This window comes from Physella acuta, unplaced genomic scaffold (assembly GCF_028476545.2).
Source record: "Physella acuta isolate Inbredline_101_S28 unplaced genomic scaffold, ASM2847654v3 ptg000891l, whole genome shotgun sequence".
Classification (NCBI taxonomy): Eukaryota; Metazoa; Mollusca; class Gastropoda; family Physidae; genus Physella; species Physella acuta.
Genome location: NW_026732408.1, coordinates 70,555 through 95,544, shown reverse-complemented (window position 1 = coordinate 95,544; position 24,990 = coordinate 70,555). Strand labels below are relative to the sequence as shown.

Below are 24,990 nucleotides of genomic sequence, written 5' to 3'. Positions count from 1 at the left end.
TTAGAGCGCTCTACGCGAGGGCGTGTACTTCAGTGTATGTATTCATAATGTTAAAATAAGGTAACTCCTACTTAAGCCAAAATACACCAACATACATAAAAATTATGTAGATTCAGATTATACTTGCTTTATTATTTGATATTTTTGATAATAATCATTACTGTTAGATATATTTGAAATACGAAACTTACAGATGCTAGGGCTATGGATGACGTCACTTTGGAGCAATCCCACCCCGTGTGTTGAACCGAGAAGAATTGTTGTCGTAGGCAAGGAAACAAAATGCAGATGCAAAGTCACTCTATAAAGGAATTGTAAGTGGATTTGAATTTTATAGATATGTACCTGGTTAATCGCTTGGTGCTTTTTCTGATTTGACAGATGAAAGTTAGTCTAGAATAGTCTCGACAAGATTAGAGTCTAGTAGCCTAGAGCCCAAGATATCTAGAATCTACTAGCTAGAGTAACTAGAGTCTATCTAGATCTAGACTAGACTAGCTAGACTTTCTAGACTCTAGATCTAAAATCTAGTAGATCTAGTCTAGAATCTAATACTCAGCAGTTAACTCAGTACTTCTAGAGATTCTAGCTAGTTAGAGGACTAGCCACTAGATCTAGGTAGTCCAGCTACTAGATCTAGTGGTCAGACTAGATATCTAGGGTAAAACCTTAGCTGACAAAACTAGTAATGTAGGTTGAAGTATGGATTTTTTAAAATAAAATATTCTGTTATTTTAAATACACCATTAACTTCCTTACCCCTTAAGAGAACATTTGACACCACATTTAAATATCTAGCTTACTCGGTTGACGAGAAAAGAGAGAATTTGAAAATTAATCAAAAATGGAAAATGAATGACAAACAGCGTTCTTGGCCCTCGACCGGCATAACATGACGTCGTCGACTTGTGTACACGAGCTTTTAATTCCCGCCATGGTAATTGCGTCAGCTTAGGTAATTTACTCACCGGAAAATAACAAAAAGTAACTGGTTGATTTGATAATAAAACTAGATCTAGTTATTTTATTATTTATTAAATTCTACTCTACATGTTATTCATACCATGGTTAATTGCTTATACCAGTCTCCGGGATTTGACTACATCCGGCATCGGCCAATGAAATACGCGCTTTCTAAGCGTTTTGGTAAGGCGTGACGTCATCAGCGCGGTGTGTCAAAACAGCGGTTTTGAAGCCTAAATTTAATTTATAGTTCAAATCGCAACGCGTTTTTTCAAAATGAGGGAAAAATGACCCTTTTTAAAAATGGAGATAGTCGTTTTTTTCAATGATGACGCCACAAAATCTCAAAATATTGCCGTCCGAAAAAGCAATCATTGTTAAATATTTGCCTTTTCGTGCATTAATATTTTGTCAAGTCTACCAAAACGCTTATAAAGTGCGTGTTTCATCGGCCGATGCCGAAAGTATGTAAATAATACAAAGAAAACAGACAATAAATTTATTTTGATCATATTTTATTGCGTATTGTAGTAAAGCAAGCAAACAAAGTTGTCAACAGCACACCGCAGAGAGTTGCGCGGCACGTGTTCCAAATTAGGTCAAAGCACGGATCTAGGCTAGCCCGCGCAGCTAAATGCCAAAATATAATTTTTTAACGTAAAGCTACAAAGAAACGTTAACTTTATAGACACGGGTGTTAAATGCTGTCCCTGCAGGGTTTTAAATTTGCATTATCTAGAACGTGGGGATATTGGTATGTAATTAATTTTAAACTGTAACCGATCGATGGCAAAGTGGTCAAGGCGGGAAAATGAGGTCACGTGATGTCTCAAAAGTTTAGATGGACACCCGACATCTAAATCTAGTATTTCGATGAAAAGCGGCTTAGCGGCTGAATTTATTGATTAAACGCTTTGATGGAGGTATAGATAATAGATAATTAATAAAAAGAAAAAAAATATCCTACTTACAAAATACGACATCATATCCATGCAGAAAAAATTATTCCAACGCCATTTATGAATATTAATTAGATCTGCAATTTTATCACCACATGACCCTCGAAGTCTCAGACGTGTAGGTCTAGGGCTCTAGGTGTAACACACATTCGGCCCGGGATGTTAATAGTAATAATATATTTTATTGGTTTGGGGCCTGTGCCTAATTAGTTGGCCCTGACATAAGGATAACCTATTTAAAATATTATTTGTAAATGAAAGTGGGTAAGGGTTAAGAAAATGTGAACACATTTTGTTTTATGTATGGCTATACGTTTAACAAGAAACATGTTTGAAAAGGAGGGCATTTATTTTTAAAATTTGATGAGTGCTGTGTGTTTTTTATTCTCACCTACTTAAAGTGACGTAAGCAAATTTGCATATGGCCTTGACCTTGTACTGCTTTGTAAAGATTCTCAAGCACCAAAAAAGGCCTGATTTATGTTATTAATACGAAAAAAGAAAATACATGGACATATTTATAACCACGATTATCTACGCGGTCAAACGATTTTTGTTACATTTTATTGGGATTGGAATTTAATAATCAATATACACGCAGTGGTCATGGAAAGTTTAAAAGATGTCACTTTTTTGACGAAGTTTACCTCCTCCTCCCCACAGTTTACAATAAAAATTGCGACCCCCCACCCCCCGACTCTGAAATGTGACGATGTTTATGGACGATTCCTATGTCCCACGTAGAAGGGGGGGGGGGGAATTAGTAAAATATATGTATGTTCTATAAAGTATTATAGATCGTTGTCTATTATGTTCGGGTCGGGGAGGGGTGGTAGGCTGTTTAAAAAATAATACTGTTTACAAATATCTCAGACCTGGCCACGCTTGGTGGGGGGGGGGGAGGAGGGGTGTATCCAACCCCCCCCCCCCACAAAGTACAGAATAAAAATTAAATGTTGACCATTGTAAATAATCACTGGATTAACATAATTAATTAATTTGGTCATGATAATATTTAAGTTCAAGAAGTCTTTTCAAGACAAAAAAAAAAAAAACTTTAAAAAAAAACACACCTTATAAACGAACCCACAAGTGCATTAACGAAGTAATTAGCATAATTAACATATTGTAATTAAGCTAATTAATTAATTAGCACTAATGATAATGAAGGGAGATAGTTTTTTTTGTTATGGCACCTCTCCAAATCCTATTATTTTCATAATCACTATGCAAAAAGTATTTATGTTACAAAAACTACACATCTCTGTTCTCTCGGTGCCTAGCGCGACCTATTTAGGCCAAAGTGAGTTTGTTTATGTTGACGTTTTATTTTTAGACTTCACGGTACAACGCAGATCATTGGCCGGAAGAACATATTGTCAGACACTGGTATAAGTAATCATCGCATACCATTTTATGCAATAATGAACACCTGCATAAATCAAATGACCATAATAAATATTTTTATTTCAAATTCTAATTTTAAATAATAAATATGCTATATATTATAGTTTATAAATACAAATACATTTTACACTCAATTCACATTATATTGAGTCAACAGTGTGGCAGCTGAGGTTCATACATGGTATTAGTGTCTTTTTTTTTTTTACATTACATTTTTTTTTCATCTTGAAAACATGACGTATGTGATTTTTTTTTTAAATAAAATCTCCAAACATCGTCACTCGCGTGATTGCTTGCTTGCGTTTACTATCCTATTGATGAAAAATCCCACCACGGTCGCGGGGTCACCGTGACTTCAGCAGGCCTATAGTACACGTCATAGAATGAACACGTGTACACGAGATGGTCGGTGTCTTCACTTCTCCTCCCCCCCCCCCTTCTTCAAGCAAATTGAAAAACAGACCTACTTTCCTACTTCTGATCATTTTTTTAAAAGTTCGGTAATTTTTTTTTTTTTTTTTAAAGTTCTCATATCAGGCATGCTAGATTATTTTTTTAACTAGATCTACATCTAGCTTAAAAAATAAAATAAATAAACGCTTAAAATGCCCGTAAACAGATTATTTAGCGCCAAAAAAAAGGCCGCTGAACGAGCATTTTTTAAAATACGCAGCAATGAAAATTGAAAAAGGCTAACGGCCGATCAATAAGTCTAAAAATCGCCCGTAATTAGGCCTAGCTCTGAAAAAGGCCACTGAACGAGCTTCACTAATTATATAAACGAATAGGCCACGCAGCGTTGACGAGGTTAACCACCGGTCACGAATGCAGCAACTGTCGGCCCACAGTGAAGAAAAAATCAATATACTAATAAAATTACTAATACAATAATAATGTCCATAATTTTACTTTTTCCGCACATGCTACAATTGAATTATAATTAAAATACTAGACTTAACAGTTCATTCCGCAAAAAACTAGATCTAGTTGTTTCTGTCTGGCAACTAGCGTAACAATGATGCAACGTTACTAAAAATAGCAGAGAGAAATTGTCGCATGGTTACTTACGGGGTAATTGGATTTTTGGTAAAAATCATCTTTAATACTGTAAATATACATGGTAAATATCTCAATTATATATTAATCTACTGTTATACGGGCCGTTTTCCCCGTTATACGGTCGTTTTTGGCCGCGGTTCAGTTTATACGGAGAGTGCTCCACTAGAAATCCTCTCATTATTTACAACTACAATTCTAGCGATTTTTTCTGGCATTCTAAGGCATATTATCCATTTTATTAGCATCTTGTGTTAAAATAATGATAAGAATTTGCGAGATTAACAGTTTTTTCATATGTCGTGGATTGGACCCTAAAATAAACGTAAAAACCGTCAGAAAACGACGCGTGACGTTTCAGGGTCAGAGGTCAATCCAGCCATCTAAGCAATGAGGCGGCCTATAGTAATGTGGAGGAGAGTGAATTAATGAATAGGTCCCTATGACGCCCTATGTTTTTGAATATTAGTATTTGTCTCGTTACAAAACCAGAAGTCAGAACCTGACCCTGAAACGTGACGCTCCGTTTTTTTCCTATTTTAATTTTTTTTGGGGGTCCTCTATACAATAGTCAGGCTCATTGATGAGAGGGCGTGATGACCTCTGACCCTGAAACGTCACTCGTCGTTTTTTGCATTTTTATAGGGGTCCTATACACGACAAATGAAAAACTGCTAATATCGCAAATTCTCATTATTTAATGCGATATGCTAAATAAATGGACACCATGCCTGAAAATGGCCGAAAAAAATCGCCAGATGTGTGGTTTTAATTAATACACGCTATTCTTGTCAAGTATTCTTGGGAAAAACTGAACTGCCGCTTCAAACGGTCCGGTACACAGTCGAAACCCCCTGGCAAAAAAGTAGTAATATATAATGGAGATATTTAAAATGAGTAATTACAGTTACCTTTAGCCGGGCTCGTTGCTTAGATGGCAGGATTTACCTCTGACCCTTAAACGTCACGTGTCGTTTTCCGGCAGTTTTTACGTTTATTTTAGGGGTCCTATCCCCTATGAAAAAAACTGTTGATCTCGCAAATTCTTATTATTTTAATGCAAGATGCTTATAAAATGGATAATATGTCTTAAAATGCCTGAAAAAAACGTGAGATTTGTGGTTGTAAATAATGAGAGGATTTCTAGTGGAGCACTCTCCGTAAAAACTGAACCGCCGCCAAAATCAACCTTCCAACAGGGAAAACAGCTAGACTAACACTAGATTAATATATAATTGAGATGTTTACCATGTATATTTACAGTATTGTTGATTCCCTTTTCCAAAAATCCAATTCCCCTTGAGTAACCATGCGACAATTTTCCTCTGCTATTTTTAGTATCATGACGACATTGTTACGCTAGTTACCTCACAGAAACAACTAGTTTTTGTTTTTGCGGAATGAACTGTTAAGTCTAGTATTTTAATTATAATTCAATTGTAATGCTACAGAAAAAGTAAAATTATAGACATTATTATTGTATTAGTATATTGATTTTTTTCTTCACTGTGGGCTGACAGTAGCTGCATTGAATTTAATTCATGACCGGTGGTTAACCTCGTCAACGCTGCGTGGCCTATTCGTCTATACAATTTGTGATGCTTGTTCAGTGGCCTTTTTCTGAGCTAGGCCTAATTACGGGCGATTTTTAGACTTATTTGTTGGCCGTTAGCCTTTGTCATTGCTTCATATTTTAAACAATGCTCGTTCAACGACCTTTTTTTGGCGCTAAATAATCAGTTTAAGGGCTTTTTTAAGCGTTTATTTTTTATTTATTATGGTCATTTGATTTATGCAAGCGTTCATTATTTCATAAAATGGTATGAATAACACGTAGAGTAAATTTTGTAATGTATATTTTCCTTTACCAATTTAATAAATATCTAGATCTAGTTTTATTATCAACGAGTTGTTTTTTGTTATTTTCCGGTGAGTAAATAACCTATATTGACACAATTACCATGGCAGCATTTAAATATTGTGTACACGAGTCCACGACATCCTGTTGTGCCAGCTGGAGGGGCAAGAGCGTAGTTTTGGATTTCATTTTCCATTCTAGGATAATTTTTAAATTTTCTCTTTTCTGGTCAACTGAGTAAGCTAGATATTTAAATATGGTGTCAAATGTTCTCTTAAGGGGTAAGGAACTTAATGGTGTTTTTGAAATAACATAATATTTAATTTTTAAAATCGATAATTAAAACTACTATACAACAAATGAAAAAACGGTTATTTGCTTGTACCAGTCTCCGGGATTCGACTACATCCGGCATCGGCCAATGAAACACGCAGTTTCTAAGCGTTTTGGTAAGGCGTGACGGCATCGGAGCGGTGTGTCAAAACAGCGGTTTTGAAGCCTAAATTTATTTTATAGTTCAAATCGCAAAGTGTCTTTTCAAAATGAGGGAAAATTACCCTTTTAAAAAATGGAGATTAATTATTTGCCTTTTCGTGCACTAATATTTTGTCAAATCTACCAAAAGGCTTATAAAATGCATGTTTCATCGGCCGATGCCGAAAAGTATGTAAATAATACAAAGAAAACAGACAATAAATTTATTTTGATCATATTTTATTGCGTATTGAAGTAAAGCATGCAAAGTTGTAAACAACACCGCGGCTGGTTGCGGGGGCACATGTTCCAAATAAGGTCAAAGCACATATTTAGGCTAGCCAGCGCAGCTAAATGCCAAAATGTATTGGTAAATAAAATATTAGACATTTTGTATCAAAAGACTGCTAAAAGGAAATAAATACTACTTCATTTATTGATATCGATCTACGTAATTACTGAGTAACTGCGTAAATTTTGCACACAATTCCTATATTTTCAATTAACACAACAGTATTAACGAGGTTGATCAAGTCTAAAAATAAAAAAATTGCCAGTAGGCCTAATTAGATCTAGCACAGAAAAAGACTTGGAATAAGCATTGTTTAAAATACAATACTAAGGCCTAATTAAAAAAGGTGGGGTTCAAGAAATGCGACACGGCTTGCTGTTTACATATCTAGACCCTTCTTAATTGTTCTATCGTCCTCACTAACAAAATCTGATCGTGAATCATATGAGTCAGGTGTGTGTCTTGACCTCCACCGAATCCCTGAGACTGACTCACCGAACCACTGGGGTTCGATAGAGCTCGGGTTAAGAATAACTGTGGTAGTGATTTATCAAATTATCGAATTAAATGTTATTCGACTTTATAGTCTGTTAAAATGCGGAAAGTCTCAAAACGGTAGAGCTTGATTTGAACTTGGTTATGATATGCTGAGTTTGAGATGAAACGGTGGAGTAAAGAAATGTGACTCATATGTTTAACATTTCTTTTTTTAAATTGAATTGAACAACTAAGGGAGTGGAACTTTGAGACATCATTGTATTTTGACTGGCTTTTAGTAATGATTAGTGGTGGGGAGGGGGGAAATCGACCACAGAGATATATAAAAAAAAAACTAATGAAAGCTGGAAGCAAACAAAGCAGTTACAGAAAACTGTAGTATTTAAATAATTAAGGATGGTTTGATAGTAAAAGCCAACCGCTTAGCCTTCAGTTAGGCCTAAATGTATCACCAATGAATGACGTCATTATTTTACAGGGTGTCTTTCTCCCCTAACCATCCCCAGTTTTCACCATAAAAAAACCTGACTCTTCTCAATCACATCGCTGAGTTTGTACTCAACCTCTCCCCACCACAAATCACAATTTCTATCTAAAACAATGTGCTCATCATTATATTTGTTCTGTAATAGTGTACGCTGTCTTAACCCTGTAAAAGCGACATCATTTATGGGCAATCTAATATTGAATGGATTACTGCAAAAGGTGTCAAAAGTTTGTTGTTGTCTTGGATGCACACTTAAGTCTGAAAAGGTCTATTAGTTATTCATTTCAACTATATTGGGGAAAAAAAGAAAAAATTACTATAAAGGCATATAATAAACAATTCAAAACAACCATATTAAAACACAAAATCAACACAACAGACATGCTATGTGAACTTACTTACAACTTCCACGATAATATTTACGTCATGTATATTAAAGGTGGGGACATTGGGGTCGTCCATAAATCACGTCACACTCGTAGGGGGAGGGGGGTTCAGGTGGTGTGACACCACACTTTTGCACTATTAAAAATCTATGTCAGAAAACAAATTTTAGCCGTAAAACTGTTTTAATAAATTGTTATAGGAATTGATTACAAATTTATAATACTCTATGTTGACAAAGTTCAGACAAGATTTTGGAAAAATATCGTATATGAAGAAAAATTCAACTGCAGTTTTGAGGGGGGGGGGGGGGGTTGTAGACTGAGGTGTGACATCATTTTAGAGGACAGGGTCTGACTTTTTGTGACTATATGTGATGACAGGGGGGAGGGAGGGGGTAAAAAGCGTGACATCATTTATGGATGACCCCATTAGTGGTTAATTGGGAAAACAAGGTTTTAGGTTTTTGTTGTGGCTGTTAATAATTAAAGCCCTAAATAACTATAAGTCAACCATGTATGTAACAGTGACAACCAGTGAACTTATTAGGGGTTGTGCATATAGTATGTTTATTATTCAATAAAAAGATGTAGAGGTTAGCACAATATTTGTACTTAACAGTTGGCTGACTACATACTTTAAATCAAGATAAGGAAGTGCTAAAAAATTAAATACTTCAGTATGTTATAAAAGCAGGCTTATAACAGTGTACAGTTGTAGTGTAGGCTACCACTTTTTGAAGTTCAAGCATGCTAAAATAGTTGTTAGATATTTCTACACATTTTTGTATTACCAATATAAGACAAAGTATGGGGGGGGGGGGGGGGGGGGGGGTTAGAATAACGCGTTATGAGGTAGGCCTAGAGATGGTACTATTATTCTAAACTAATTTTGTTGTATGCACAATCCTAATCCTTTTTTTATTTGAAGCTTGTTACTAAAAAAATAAATCCATTTTAAAGGAATGTATATTGAACATGATATGAATCAAATGTCTCAAAAAAGAATGAAATAATAGTCCATTTTATTTTGAAATTCCAAGCGAAATTAAATTTCAGGGTTTTAAAAATTTCAAATTTTAGTTTCAGGATTAGTAAAGTTTTGGGGGTTGATTTTCAGGATTCACATTAAAAATGAGTGGCATCCCTGTATATTTCAATGAAAGAATCGACCTCCATTTTATCATACTGGTTTAAAAAAGCCTAATGATAATGACAAAATTTTTTTCTGAATCGTGTAACTACCGAGCATTACTATACTGATTGAATTCTCAGCAATAAAAGTAGATAGTAATGTATATATATATGAAATAAGCTGTAAAATACAATATAATTTTTTATATTGTGTAAGATGTGTTAAAATAGTTTTGCATTAATTTCAATATTAGAAAATACTTGGATTTGTAAAAATCTTTTAAAATGTACAGGTGCTAAAAAGTGGGCTCTTAGTGCCTTTCTTTACCCTATGCAATAAAGCCTAGGTCAGAATTTTGTTGCTGATTGATGGCACCTTTCTGAGGTTATTACATATTCTTACAATAATTATACTGAGCTTTTTATTTTTATAGAAATTATTAGAATTATACTTAATAATATTTTTTAAAATTTTTCAGTCGGATTGTGCTCCCTATGTCAGTAGAAGAGGTATGTAACAAATTTTTTTAGAGTTATTCCAAAAGAATTGTTTACTTTATGTGCATGTTTGTTTAATGCTATTGTATGTATAACAATGGGACTTCATGTATTGACCTTTATCCATACGTCATCATATAAACTCAAAACAATTTGACCTAAAACATAGCAGTGGAAAAAATTCCTCTATATTACTGCTTTAGAAACCACACATTTTCTATATAATAACAGTTTTTATAAAAAGGCAGTATACAATTTTTATTCTTCTGAAACATTTTTTTGTTTGTAATTCACATGTTTTATCAAGAGAAAATTTTACATGTTAGCAAAATATAAATAGTTAAGTTCAAACCACCCAAATCAATTAGACTCATTACTTTTTAAAAATATTTGGGCATATACAGTTGTTACCTGAAAATCTGAAATAGTACTTAATCAATAGAACCTTTTCAACCCTGATTGTGTCTTTTTTGTGAAATAATTTGTAGTAGCTGAAAACTACAGATTTACAATGAATTTAAAAAGTTGAAAGCAATTTAATTTAACAATTGTCATTAATATAAAATGTATGTCTTGTCAGTTTCATGTAGGTCAGTTATGGTCGGTGGCTCAAGCTAGCAAGAATGAGACTGGTGGTGGTGAAGGTGTAGAAGTAAGAGTTAATGAACCTTTTGATGAGTCAACACATGTTCCTATCCCAAAGCTGGAAGCAAATGGCAAAGAATATACCACAGGGCAATTCACACATAAAATTTATCATTTATCACAGTAAGTTTTTTTGTTCCCCGTTACTATTTTATGTGCTTATATAAAATATATTAACTGTTCAGGGAGGTCTAGGAGATTTCCCGAAATTTTAGGTCATTAAAACTGCATGGTCATAGATTATCCTGCTTATTAAGCTTATCTTACTCACTGTATACTGGATCATTTAGGTTGTAACATTTTGTTAGGTTGTAACATTTTGATCAAAAACTTCTTAAAAATTGTACTGTGAAAAACATTAATTGATAAACTGAATCTTTTGGCTTTAATTCTGAATGTAAATATGTATAACCTAAACCGGATTGAGTGACTATATAGTACTCATCTAGTAAGTATAATCTAGGGGTGCCACTTTTCCGGGCTTACCGGATTTGAAAATTGTATTTTTTCACTTTCCAGATTTGCAAAATTGGAGTTTGAAAATTACCGGGTTTGTGGTATAAAAAAAAATAAAGAACGTTTTTAACTTGAGAATTGTTTTAATTAGCAAGACTCCTGAGCATTTTTACAGCTTATGCCCTTAACGCCATTCGCGCATACGTAGATGGTATAATATCCACTGCTGTGAAGGCTAGGCTTGTAATCAACATGACGTGACATCATTTCTACGCCGATTCTTTCGTTTTCTTAGCCGAAGCTGAAAAAACTTAAGGAATCATAATAGAAAATCAGATTGGTATGAAAGTTACAATGCAGGTCTTTATCCTATAGACAGTAATTTTTAGCAGGAAACCATCTTGCGAGGCAAAATGCGTCTTTAATCATGACTAGCCTTAGTCTACGCGATGTCACTCAAACATCTCGGTTATTGCGACCATTTTTTTTTTCACTTTCCATAAAACTGTTTTTTTTTTTAAAATTAGCCAATGATTAGCAAATGATGACAGTTATGACTAGACTAACCTGCCTCTCCATGTAAATACTGTCACTGATATCTAAACTTGTGTGAACTCACCTTGACTGCAAGTACGTAGTTTGTACTGATTGGCTGGGGGGGGGGGGAGATATAAGTTGTGGTACGGTTCATGCTATGCCGTATTAGACAGGCCTGCTGATGTCTGGACTACTGCTGTGACCCCTCCACCGTGTGTGGTGGTGGGGGTAGGGGGAATGATACAGAATGATACACTTTTTAGATTAGAAAACATGTTTTTTTTTTAAATTCAATGTTTACTCGAGAATCAATGACGTCATATTATTGTGTGCACTCCTCTGCTTTGAAATATTTCCCACTATATGCTCCATGTGACGTGGTATTTTGTTTTCTTTTTACTATGAAAGTTTTTATTTTGCTTGTGTTTTCTCTATTGCGTTCTTGACAGATAGATAGATAGATAGATACACAGACAGCGAAACTATTAGTATAGATTGATATAGATAGATAGATACACAGACAGCGAAACTATTAGTATAGATTGATACGACTAATAGTAATAATTTAATTGAAAACAATTAGATCATTAACAACTAAGGTTAGTGTTGGAAACAATGGTTTCCTCATGTTAATCAATTATTTTAATAATATATTCTTGGGGAAGTGGGGTAGATAACCTTAGAAAAGTCATTTTCTGTCAATTTGGCTAGAGAAAATTCAATATAGACATTAGCTCAATTGGCTTAAATAAATGTCATTATACTGTACTTAAAATGAGAAAACATTATTGCATCAGTTTCATAAATTAATCAATAACACATCTGTATAAAGTTTGGAATTTTTCAACAAAAGTCTGGAAAAGGTCTGGGATTTCATTTTTAAAATGTTGTAAGAACCCCGAGTGTACATTTGTACCACCTTTTATAGTTCAGGCCTACTAAACAAATTTATAAACAAGGTATTGTGGTTTATGTGCATTGGGGAGGGGGATGGTCTGTAGAATAGCACATTATGGGGTAGAGATGGGTCTAAAAATATTTTAAACAAATGTATACACAACACTTTAAATATTAATTTTTGTTTGACGATTGTTACAGAGATATTGTGTTTCAGTGTTTGATTTAATAATAAATTTCAAGTTTTGTTTTCAGGGTTGGTAACAATTGGGAATTAATTTTCAGGATTCGCTTAAAAAATGAGTCAGCTTAAAAAAGAGTGGCATCCCTGCTACAGTCTGACATCATCTTGATGTTTATTGTAAAAATATATTTCTGCCAATTAACTCTGTTTGTCGATTTATTTAATAAATTTAAACATCTATCTTCTGTTTCCTTACATTATTAATTGTTTGGTCGAAAATATTTTTAACCTTATGAAATATATTTACTTGCAGACATACTTACCGCCCCCTGCAAAAACTGAATTATTCAGCTTTTTTTTTTAATGAAAAATCGCGTCTCATTCTGATTTTTTGTAGAAGTTTGTTCTAGTTGATCAAAAGATAAAGAAAGTGTCCAATTAAATGGACTCTTTTGTTGGGTATGACTGTTATTACTTTTGGTCACCAGGGATAGGCATGTCTGTACTTGTGACATTTTTTTTGTTGCTTCTCTAATTAAAACATACAACTTGTTGAACAACATAAGATTTAAATTAATTAAAATAATTAAAATGTATCAAACAATATAAAAAAAGTATTATAACACAACAACCAAAAAATTCTTAAATTGTTTGAAATGAAATATTGAACATTAAATGTATATCTTTTACTAAAATTAAATTTGCTCTGTTGAACCAATCAATTTTATCAATTACAATACTATAGCTTTTATAACCTTTTTTAGATAATTTTAAAAAATAATATGAGTTATTAATTGTTTAATTCAATTTCAGAAAAGTACCTGCTTATGTTCGTTTATTAGCACCAAAGGGTTCTTTGGAGATTCATGAACAAGCTTGGAATGCTTATCCATATTGTCGCACTGTTTTAACAGTAAGGATTGTTTTTTGCTCTCGCGAATACGAAGTATAGAGGAAGTATTGTAATAATGCAAAAATCAAATCTTGACATTTTACACTTCCCTGTGTCGGAAAACATAGTTTTGCAATTTTGTCCGTATGCATGTGTATATGTATGTCTGATCACGATAACTTGTGTACTGTTACAGCTAAGTTAATTAAATTTCATATATAAGTATTATATCAAATTTGTAATTCTGTATAACTTGAGTACTGTTTCAGATAGTGAGACAAAATTTCACAGATAAGTAAACAAATTCTCCGCCTCCTGTCAAATTTTCACTAGTTTCCGTCGACAGGAAGTAGTAATTTACGCTATTTCTGATATCCCAAAAAATTAATATGAATTACATATATACCACTACATACCACTTTAGATTGACAGAAATTGTTCAAAAATTTGAAAGGAACCTTTATATACAATCTAATACTTTTATTTGAAATTTTGTCAACCTAGCTGAAATGGTACTACGGTTATCAATTTTTAAGAGTTCTGGAAGTAGAGTATGTATCACTTGAAATCGCTCAATACTTATATTTCCATTTTGGTAACTCTGTTAATGGGAAATAAATAAGTTGATACACTCTAAACAAAATATATGATGAGGAAAATTGAAGAATAACATGCAACAATAAATTTTGTTAAATAACATTTTTATAATTAATTATTATTTCTTCAGTTAAAATTTGATTTTAATAAAATGTTTAATAAAACAGCAGGCATTAAAACAAGTTTGGGTTTTAATTACAGAAATAATTAAAATAAAATATTTTTTTAGTAGAGAGAAATTATAAATTTGAAAGTTAATGCTCAGAAATTCAAGAATTCTATATTTAAGTTACATTTTGCAATCAACTGAGCGATATTAAAAAGAATTTGAATTTGATTACTATGCTTCCATACATGTGCACTCTGAAAATTCAGAACATGTCTAATAATTAAAAACTTAGTCCAGCGCACAAAAAGAGGCATGGTTTTGTGCCCAGTGACTTAGATCCATATACCCATAACATTTATAGTACACATAAGTAGGTACCGTCCTTCATACATGTAAGTGTAAACGCAGTGTTTAGCCAACATTATTTGTCTTTTTTTCTTAAAATTTGTTTAACATCAAATTATAATAAATAATAATAATCTGTGTTAGAAAATCAATTTAAAATAATATATATTAAATCTTCCCGTTAAATTTTTCTGGACCAGTTTGACTATATTTTTTTCAGTTATTTTAAAAACATGTCTAAAACAATATTTTCAGAATCCAGACTACATGAAGGAAAACTTTTACATCATTATTGAATCATTTCATGCTCCAGATAATGGCAACACACCTAATGTAAGATTTTATTTTACCACAGTTTTAAGTCATATTTAAAAATGGTATGGAAATGTTGTTTGTTAATATTTAACTGTCAGCCTCCTTATAGATCTAGTTAATACTGATTTATCTGATGGAAAAAATGTATTCTGATTTTATCGTTTAATTGAAAGAGTAGAATACGATAAATGTTATTATTTAAAGTTTGTTAAGTTTGCTCTACTTAACATTAATTATATTTCATTTTACACCTTCATTTAACTTCGTTGATTTTTTTTGTGGAGAGTGGATGAACTTGTTCTTCATTCTTAAGTTACCTGCTATCAATTATAGACCAATTAATTGCTCTTTAATTACTTAAGAGAAATATGCATACATCATTTTGTATGTGTCAATTTATATTTTTGACCTAATCATGTATAGATCTATTTTTAATAAACTACTGTTATTATTTCTGTTAACACAAAAAATAAATAAATGTAAACAGTATATAATTTGAACTGTAAACTTTACACAAACACACCAATTCTGTTTTTAATTTAATTTCAATCAATTGGTTTCTGCACTTGGGATATGATTGGAAATGAAATGTAAGGTGGCATTTATCTTTTATTTTTATATTTACAGGAGGTGTATGATTACTTTTAAATCTTTATTGGATTCAAATATTTTTTATTTTGAAAAATGTATCTCTGAAAAAATTAAATTTATGCTTCAAGAGTGTTTACACCTTTTCCTGACCTTAACTATCGCTTGTTTATTATTGTATAATTGATAACATTTTAAATTGCCTTAAGCAAGCCTACTTGGTTTACTTAGCTAGATGTTTCAAAATAAAATGTTATATAACATTTAATATTTAGCTATAGCTATAAACTAAGAGGTTTTCCTACATACATCTTGTTAACTATGAATAACCTCAGCATATTTATAGGTTACTGTAAACGAGCTGCTTTGGCAAAGTCCTTTGGAAACAAGGGCAACCTTTCATATGGATTTTTCACATTTTACTCATAATATTCAATGCGGTTAATAATAAAACTTTTCAGTATTTACTAATTACATTTTTAATAGTAATGGTGGATAAGGTTAATTATTTATTCTAAAATGTTCAGCCAAAATTTTGCATTTTCTCATTTATTTAAAAAAATGCTTTAAGTAAAATGCTTACAACTGTTTTCTTTGCAAAATGAGTATGTATTTCAACACAGCTTACATTTTGTAATGAAATTTCACCATTAATTTTGGATTACTTAAATCGGCAAAATCAATTTAAAAATACTACCCACACCCTGAATTATTTTGTGGTTTTGAAGGGCTATGTACATAATTCAAACTTTGTGCTCTCAAAAAGTTGTTTATGAAAGTTTTCAATTACAATTGATGAGTATTCTGTACTTATTTTTTAAAAAAGGATTCTTAGGGTTTTGATAACCAAAAGTTTTCTTGTTTTATGTCCATACATAACAGTTTTGTTACCCCCTAAATTTTTGGTAAAGTAATCTTTATTGGAATTTAGTTGAGAAAAGAGTTATAAGACCATATGTAAAGGAGTCTTTATGTGAGTTTGTTTTAATGGATTAGTTTGGTTTATTCTTCCTTGTGGTAGAGGGGGAAAAATGAATTTTCTTACTATTTTTTACTTTTTTACTAGATCCATGGATTGACAGGGAGGGACTTGCAGGCAAGACAAATTGTAAAACTTGATATTGCCAATGATAAAGTACCTTCAAAGGTAAGGATTTTGATTACTACAAATACTTTGAAGGTGAATTTTTGTTTATGAAGTCAAGTAAAAAATATTAAATCTGCCTCCCTTAAATTAAAAAAAAAATGTTGCAGGATTATAAACCAGAATGGGATCCCTGTCTAGTTGGTTCACCTAAAGCTGGAAGATCACCATTGCCCCATGACAAGAATGGAAACTGGATGGTAATCATAGCCGAGTTTTAAAAATACTTTGTGTATCTATATATTATTATGTTAACAGTAAAACAGCTTAAAATAATAAAGCTATACATTTTTTAAAACATTTCTTTTTAAAATTATCTATATTTCTATATATATAAAACAATGTCTGTCTGTCTTTTATGCATTACTTCACCTTTCATCTGATCACCATGAAACTTGAGGAAGTTGTTGAGAATACTCCTACGGAGGTTTCTGCAGGGAAAAAAAAACTTCAAATTCTCTAGATACTGTATATAAAAGTAAAAGTCTTGCAGTTTGACACTGTTCATCTGATCGCCATAATTTCACAAGGGTGGCATTGAGAGAGGTTGCAATTTTTTTCTCTCTATATGCTATATAAAAAGTAAAAGTCTGATGCTGCTCAACACCGCTCATCTGAGTGGCATGAAACTTTGGGGAATTGATGAGAATACTCCTGAGAATTCTCTGTATTAAAAATTTTAAAACACTTTGCACGGGCGGCATCCCGGCAGAGTGCGATTTGGTGCTTAAGGCTTTTCTGTGAGCACTATCCCCTAAGTTCGTTTTAAACAAAGCGATAGATTAAGGATAAAATGGGTGTTATGGTTGTTTACTAAATTGAATCAGGCACGTTCGCTGGCACCCCAGGTTATCCTGTGAGCGTTCATTTTTAACAGAGCGATAGACTATGGAAAAGATTTGGGTATATAGTTGTTAAGTAAATTGAATCAGGCATGTCCGCCGCCACCCCAGCAGGGTGCGATATGGCGCCCTGGGCTAACTGTTGAGCACTTTGGTGCTTACGTGGCACACGACATTCTATGATTAAACTGAGCCAGGGGAAGAAGCAGCATGAACACAATTGGTATCTATCTCACTCTTTATATTAAAGATATTATTAAAATAAAATAAATATTTGTATTAAAATAAAAATTAAGATATCAGTGATCATGTTTTTAAAAAATTAACTTGGCTCAATTTGTAAATAAATTTCAGGATTTTTTGCAATTTTTACCTCCCTCTCTAATAAAAATATATTTAAAACATTCAAAACCCAATTCATTTTCCCTACAACCTGATGAATTAAATTCTTTATTTTCTCATACAAATAATAAGTTTTAAAAAAACAAATAAAACATGCTTTTGGAAAATGGTAAGTTATAAGTAAGTTTTGCAAAAAAATGTACTAATATAACAGTATATTAAACATTATTTGAAAAATAAAAAAAAAATTGTAATTCCAAAAAAATTTAATTGCAGCATAATTTTTAGGGTAAAAAAGAATATTTTGGTTTAAAATTTTTTTAAATGCATAGGCTTAAATTTTTAGGAGTCGCTTAAAAAATGAGTGGCGCCTTTAGAACACTAAATCTGTTTCCTGCCATATCAATACAAACACCTTTTCTTAGAAAATTTAGCAGCAACTTTAAATAATTTTTTTTAGTGAATGATCATACTCTTACCTTTTTCAGAATAATGTCAGCCCAGTTATGTGCTGCTATAAGCTGGTTAAAGTTTGGTTCAAATGGTTTGGTCTGCAGAAGAGAATGGAATCTTTTATTTTAACTGTAGGTTTTTTTAAAAAGATATATAATTGAATTATAAATATTTCATTATTTCATAAAAAGTTTGTAATTTTTTGTTTGAACTTTAAATGACTACAGATTTATTTCAATGAAATCAAATACCATTAATTTGACAATACCTGTTTGATTGTGGTCAGCTTCTAGTCTTGACATTAGCTTTAAGCTGTGTAACTACTTGGTGTGATTCAGATTTCAAATATTTACACCTAGATTTAAAACATTCATTCTCAGTTTATTAAAAAAAAAGTAAGTAAAGTTTCCCTTTCAAACCTGATGGTCTATGGGGCAAGTGAAGTAGAGTCCACATGTTTCTGTGACCTCGGCATATGAAGGGATAGTGTGGTCAGCACTATGCCCAGCCGCCTTTACATTCCCTAACGTGAGTTAGGTACCCATCAGAGTTGGGTGGACTCAGGGACGGTCTACTGACTTGAACCCAGATTCAAACTTGAGACTTGCGGGTTAGCAGTCCAGCTCTCTACCGCTAGACCACTCCGTCCCTTTCAGTTTATTAGTGTCAACTAAATTGCAGACATTTTTTAATCTTACTTAACAGATGATTATAAGATACTGCCAAAAATGTTAAAATTGGGTAAATTAAAATTAAAGTATGACTATTCATGTTTTGAATAAACATTCAACCTTATACTGGGATTAAAGGTGAAATTCTTTGTTTTATGTTTGTAAATATTACTTCTGCTTGTAAACACTGTGCTTAAGGAAATTTCCTACAAAGTTGAAATGTATGTGATTGGGTAGGAGGGAAGTTGAAAGATCCATCCACGGCTGTAAAGAAAAGAGTTTACTAGCTATATTTTGCAATAATATTTTCGTAAAAAACTGAATTTGTCTTTTTTTTATAGCAAGAGCAACGGTTGTTTCTTAATTTTCATCGCCAAGTGGTTTGCTGGACAGATCAGTATTATGGCATGACAATGGCAGACATTAGGAAATTAGAAGAAGAGGTTAAAGAAGAACTTGAAAGAGTAAGCTTTTACAAATTTGCAGTTTGGATGTTTCAATTACTTAATAAACCACCCAATTTTAGTGTTTTAAGTTGTGCAATTAATCTATTTTTAGTTTTGACGTTTGTGATTTTGTTTATTTACAGCAACGTAAAGAAGGTCCAGTACGTGGTATGACAGCTTCAGAGGAGGATAAATGATGATATTGATTGCTAGAAAACTATATTGCTATAAACTTATAGTCTTGGCTCTTTATGTTCTTGTAATGTTAATCTACAAATTGTAGGCACTTTGCTCCCACTATAAAATTTGTACTAGACTAAACAATGTAATAACTTTGATTGGTTTTAATTTTTTTTTGTCTAGGATAAAGGATTTTATCAATTAAAAAGTGTTTTATATTGATTATTTAATGTGGTATGTTCCAGGAGAGTTGTTTTTTGTCATCATAAATTTGTATTTCTTTGTTTTTTTTTACTGTAAATGAAAAACGTGAACATAGAAGTAATTTTTTAAAACTTAATTTTGTATGTGTAAACTACTGAATATTTGTAGCGTGAAATCTTTCTGCCACTAGTGTATTTGAATTGTGTATGTGTTTGGTTCACAATAGCATAAAAATTTATGTTTGTATATTTATATTATAATTTGAGTTAACAATTCATATTTGAGCAGCGATGTACATTTTTATTATTTTGAACTCAGCTCCATGTTTCTAATCCAGGATTTTGTGGAATTACTTCTACTTTACATTATAGTGTCTTAACCTTTGCTCTACAACCAGAATCATTCTGAATAAATGGTGTCCAATATAAAAAAAATAACAATTCAATTTATTTATATATTTAATACTTGGATTTTCTAAGTAATCTCTTCAGTTCATTGCCCTTGTACAGAAAAGTTAACAGAACAATATTATTTCTATTGAAACAATAAAAATTATTATTTTCCAAATAAAAGAGATAATTAAAAGTAAGTCAATGAAACATTCATATAATCATCACAGTTTATTGTTGTTTAATGCAATATAAAGAATTATTATAAAATTTATCACTGAGAACCTTGGCACAAGGCATAGTGAAATGCTATTTGCGCTACATTTTTATATGAACAGCTGTAGATCATGGTTCAGAAATTTGTTGCATCCTGTTCATTCATTAGTGCTTATGTTTACAGTAAAAAAAAAACTGTTTGATACCAGTACATGTATATTTGATACCTCAAGTCATAATGAAGCCATACAGTTGCGGTTATGTCATTGCTTTTATAAACTGTTGCATTTTAAATAAGCTTTTTGTAGATTGGTGGATTTGTATAGTATGCTTATATTATTTGACTTGTATGGTGATATTCTTTAGAGGTAAACTTTACTGGGGTTAAGGCTGTGAAGAAATAAAGTATAAAAGAGGGTGGTATATAGGGAGCCATATTCTTAAGTTCTGATTCTGAAATAATTTTAATGAATATTTTTGTGTGCAAATTGTTTCTAAAACAGCAATAAGCATGACAAGATGATTTTTAACTGCATTGAAAATGTGCTAAATTAACAGTGTTTTTTTTTTGGCTACATCTTGGTTTATGAAAATTTAGCTTTGATAAAATGTAATTGATGTATTTTGTAAACATCAAGAAATGTTAGATACTTTGTCCATATTGTGTAACTTATACCATGTTTTTAATGTAATATTTCATGCTAGAATTTTATTTTTAACTCTGAACGTTTCTAAGTATAATTCTGCTTTTCTTGTGTAGTCACCAATCATTATATTGATAGTCATACATTTTATGAAGTATACTAAGTGGATATTTATATGAATCAGTTAAGTCATTGTGCATAGATACATTATTGCATTCTAATTGCTAGGCAAAATTTTTTTTTTTTAAATAAACTAATATCCTATGCAATACTGTTTAATATTGATTACTAACATCCTAAAGTATATTACAGTTACAGTAATTTAATGACTGCATACACAAAAGTTTTATTACATGCCAATTTTATTTTCCTTCTTTTTTTTGTAATTAAGTGTTTTTGTTTGCTTGCACATTGTTTGACCTACTCATAGAACATAGAAACAATTTAATGAGGTGAATGTTGTAGTGAAAAAATATTCTTTTTAAAAAAAAAATACTTATGCTATTGTGGCTATGTCTATTTGCTTTTTACTCAAATCTGTCACATTAAGCCATTTATATTATTTATTAAGCTATTAAAACTAGGTGTATTAGGATTTTACATGCAATAAGTGATACATTCCATTACAAAACTCAATAGTTAGAATGGGCATTGAAGTATCTTAACTTTTGTGATTGGTAGACTTAAATTTCTTCAATATGACTGAGAAAAACTTTAGATCAAATTTAATATAATTGGAGTAGGCCTTTTTTTTTTTTGCTCAATGGTGTGATGTGACATTTTGTAGTTCACTATTTGCTAATTATTTTCTATCCATTTCCCACCTCATACCCAGCCTCAATCTTATTCCAATAATTTCTAGTATTTTTTTTCTTTGTGCTCATTCAATTAATAAACCAAATCTTCATCTTAAGCTAAAAAAAAAAAGGTAATAAACTGCTGGTTTTTTTTTTAAAGAATTTTACGTTTACATGTTATAGTGCTCTATTATAAAGCAGAACAATTTTTGTAATTATGTACTTGTCAATTTGATTTTAAAGATTTAAACAAGAAAAAGCTTTTTAATTCAAAAATTTATTAGAGTAGATACAAATTAATTTTACAGTATAAATTACTTGCATTAATTTCCTGAGTTAAAAATAAAATGTTTCTGTTTTTTGTTAACCACCTACCATAGGAGCATTTGTTGATTTTGTTGATTCACTAAGCACAAAACAGTTTTCCCACTACTATATCAGTTGCACTAAACCAGGGGTCTCCAAACTTTTCATTCCGAGGGCCGCATTAACTATCAAATTTCAGTTCGGGGGCCAGTTTCTTCCAGGCATGTCTTTGATTTTTTCTGGGTAAAGTTCCTCAGCCATCACAAACAAAAAAAGACAAAAAGATCTCCTCGGGCCGGATAAGAGAACTTCGCGGGCCTGAGTTTGGAGACCCCTGCACTAAACAAATAATTTTGCCCTGGCTGGGGAATGGGCTGCCAACTAAGATCTCCTGAGTCCTCTCTTCCTTGCCATTTTCTCAATTTGACTCCAGGTGTAGCCCATCTTTGTGGCCAGCCTTGAGTTTAACCTTTTCAGGGCCACAAGGAATGCAGGCATAATGTTAAATATTTGTGCACATATTTTGTAGTAAAATGACACGCAGATTCCAAAAATGTTAACGGTTTTCTGATATCTTAGTTTTTGAGATACAGCATGGGACATATATGTCCCTATGGTCCTCAATGGAAAGTTATCGAAAATAGGTTGTGTTATATCAAAATGTTTATTGCAAAGATGATCAAACGTGTGTTGGTTGTTCTGGTTCATTGGAAACTAAGAATATCAGGTAATGAAAACACATGTATGTCTTTTATGAGTGTATAGTCATCTATGAATGAAGCTTTTGGAAGCAGTTACGTGATGTTATGTAATATACGCGAATATTCCAGATATCAGTTATGTTGTCAATCTTTTCCCTTGCCCATTGTGCATAACTCCTGCGTTTTTCTTCATTTGATTCATCAACTTGTGTTCAGGTTGTGATGTTGGAGTGAACTTCTTGCCTCTACAACCAGATCTTGAAGTGAGATTTCTTTCATGTAATCCCCACATGGGAGCTCTCGCTATCATTTGCATATATTCAAGCTTGGTTTGGCATTGTAGTCAGGCTTGAATTTTTGTTAAGTGTGCGTATAAATGCCTTTTTTAAACTTAAAATCTATATCTTGGCATCACATTATTAACATATGAAACATGGAGATCAGGTTCCGTGAACTAGTAGTCTTCAAATTTAGAAGTACATGGTATCCCATCACAAGTTTCATTCCAAAAAATCTACAGATGTCTTGCGAATGAGTTTGAAAATGAATCACTTACTGTTTACTATTATCAATAACGAGCCGGCCCGCGGCATAACATACGCCGCTATTTAGTTGTTTCTAATTTTCAGTAATTCATAATGTGTGAATTAGACAGTACCAACGCTGCCACTGAAAATATTTCTTTAAAACACTATAAGTAGCTCGTTAAGGACCATAACCCCTACTCCCTCCCCCCCCCCCCTACGTTTAAAATCGTTGGCTCTGCTTGTAAACATTTAGAGTGAACACAGCTCAATAAAACCATGTAGGGGTGGGGAGGTAGGGAGCGCGTTTACAGCTTGTTTTCTAGGCGCGTTTGCAGCTTGTTTTCTAGCGGCTCCCAGGAGAGAATTATATATATAGATAAGAGCTACCAAACACTCAAAATATGCCAAGTAACATTGGGATCTTAATTACAATCAACATCTATTGTAAATTTCCCATAACCATAGTCAATAACGTGTATTTGAAAGTGTTTCCAGAAGCTTCTAGTTGAAAACAATGTTTTGCTCCAGTCTCCTTTTTCAAATCTCACGGGGACGTTTGATTGTTCGTTGGGCAAGTCATGCTCTATTTATGATAATGTAAAGTATCAGCTTCGGGTCTAGGGCATTACCCCTCCACCGTCAAATACCCCCCCCCCCCCCCTTGATGCTGAAGAACCCTGCCCTTAATCCCAATCATATATCTAACCCTAACATAAAATCCTAAACTCAACCCTAAACCAAGATTTAACACTAACATTAGCACTAACCAAACCCTGATCATAACTTATTCATAATTAGACATTGGGTAATAGCTCCGAGGTGGAAATATCGGGTGGGGGGATATGTCCGAGTGGTAATTGTCATTATTAACGCTCCCTCTAAGGGGAAAAATCTAGTGTGCATGGTATATTTTTCGGGCGGGGTGTTCTAAAAGGCATATACAAGATTACATGTACTTTACGAAATGACAGAGTGTCATGTTCAAAAATACTGATCGACTGCGCGACCATGCAGATTAGAGGGAATATTAGTCTATATAGGATGTGAGATTGGCGATGCATGCAATGTATGCAAAATAGAATGACAAGAATGAGGTGTAGACTTTATCACTGGTGACAATCTGTTCTGGGACTTGACAGGTCATTCAATTATATCTTCTCCCCTCTTTTATCGACATTTTTCTACAGAAAATTCACATCTTTTTCATCAAAAAGCAAGTTGTTTTCATCGTCATTATTGTTTATAATCAGTATTTGCTCAGTATTTTGTTCAGTGATAGTAAATAAATGCTCTGCCTCTATATGTATTCAACTGCCAAAACACATGCTTATCGACATTGAAAAAAAGTTAGCTCCCTTCCGGACCGTAGGGACATACATGTCCCAAGCAAAACAAATTACTCTTTAAAAAAAAAAAACAAGTGAAACTATTAGGAAAAACAAATGAAAATATAATACCTCAATAGTAAACCTTTAAAAAACCACCAGTTATTTATCTCTGTTACATTTAGTATTTATTATATAAAAATGTTAACTGTAGCCTTGCGAATGGTCT

At 32.5% G+C, this 24,990-nt stretch overlaps 1 protein-coding gene across 1 annotated transcript; it reads left to right on the top strand.

The window, feature by feature from the left end:
* Positions 1 to 193: 193 nt before the first annotated feature.
* On the top strand, positions 194 to 22,279 carry LOC131952837 (phosphatidylinositol transfer protein alpha isoform). The gene is made up of 10 exons (XM_059315724.1): positions 194 to 314; positions 9,991 to 10,021; positions 10,590 to 10,777; positions 13,542 to 13,641; positions 14,927 to 15,004; positions 16,641 to 16,721; positions 16,829 to 16,918; positions 18,391 to 18,486; positions 19,368 to 19,490; positions 19,616 to 22,279. The coding sequence occupies exons 1-10, from the start codon at positions 283 to 285 to the stop codon at positions 19,667 to 19,669; spliced, it is 873 nt and encodes a 290-aa protein (XP_059171707.1). The 5' UTR covers positions 194 to 282; the 3' UTR covers positions 19,670 to 22,279.
* Positions 22,280 to 24,990: the final 2,711 nt, after the last annotated feature.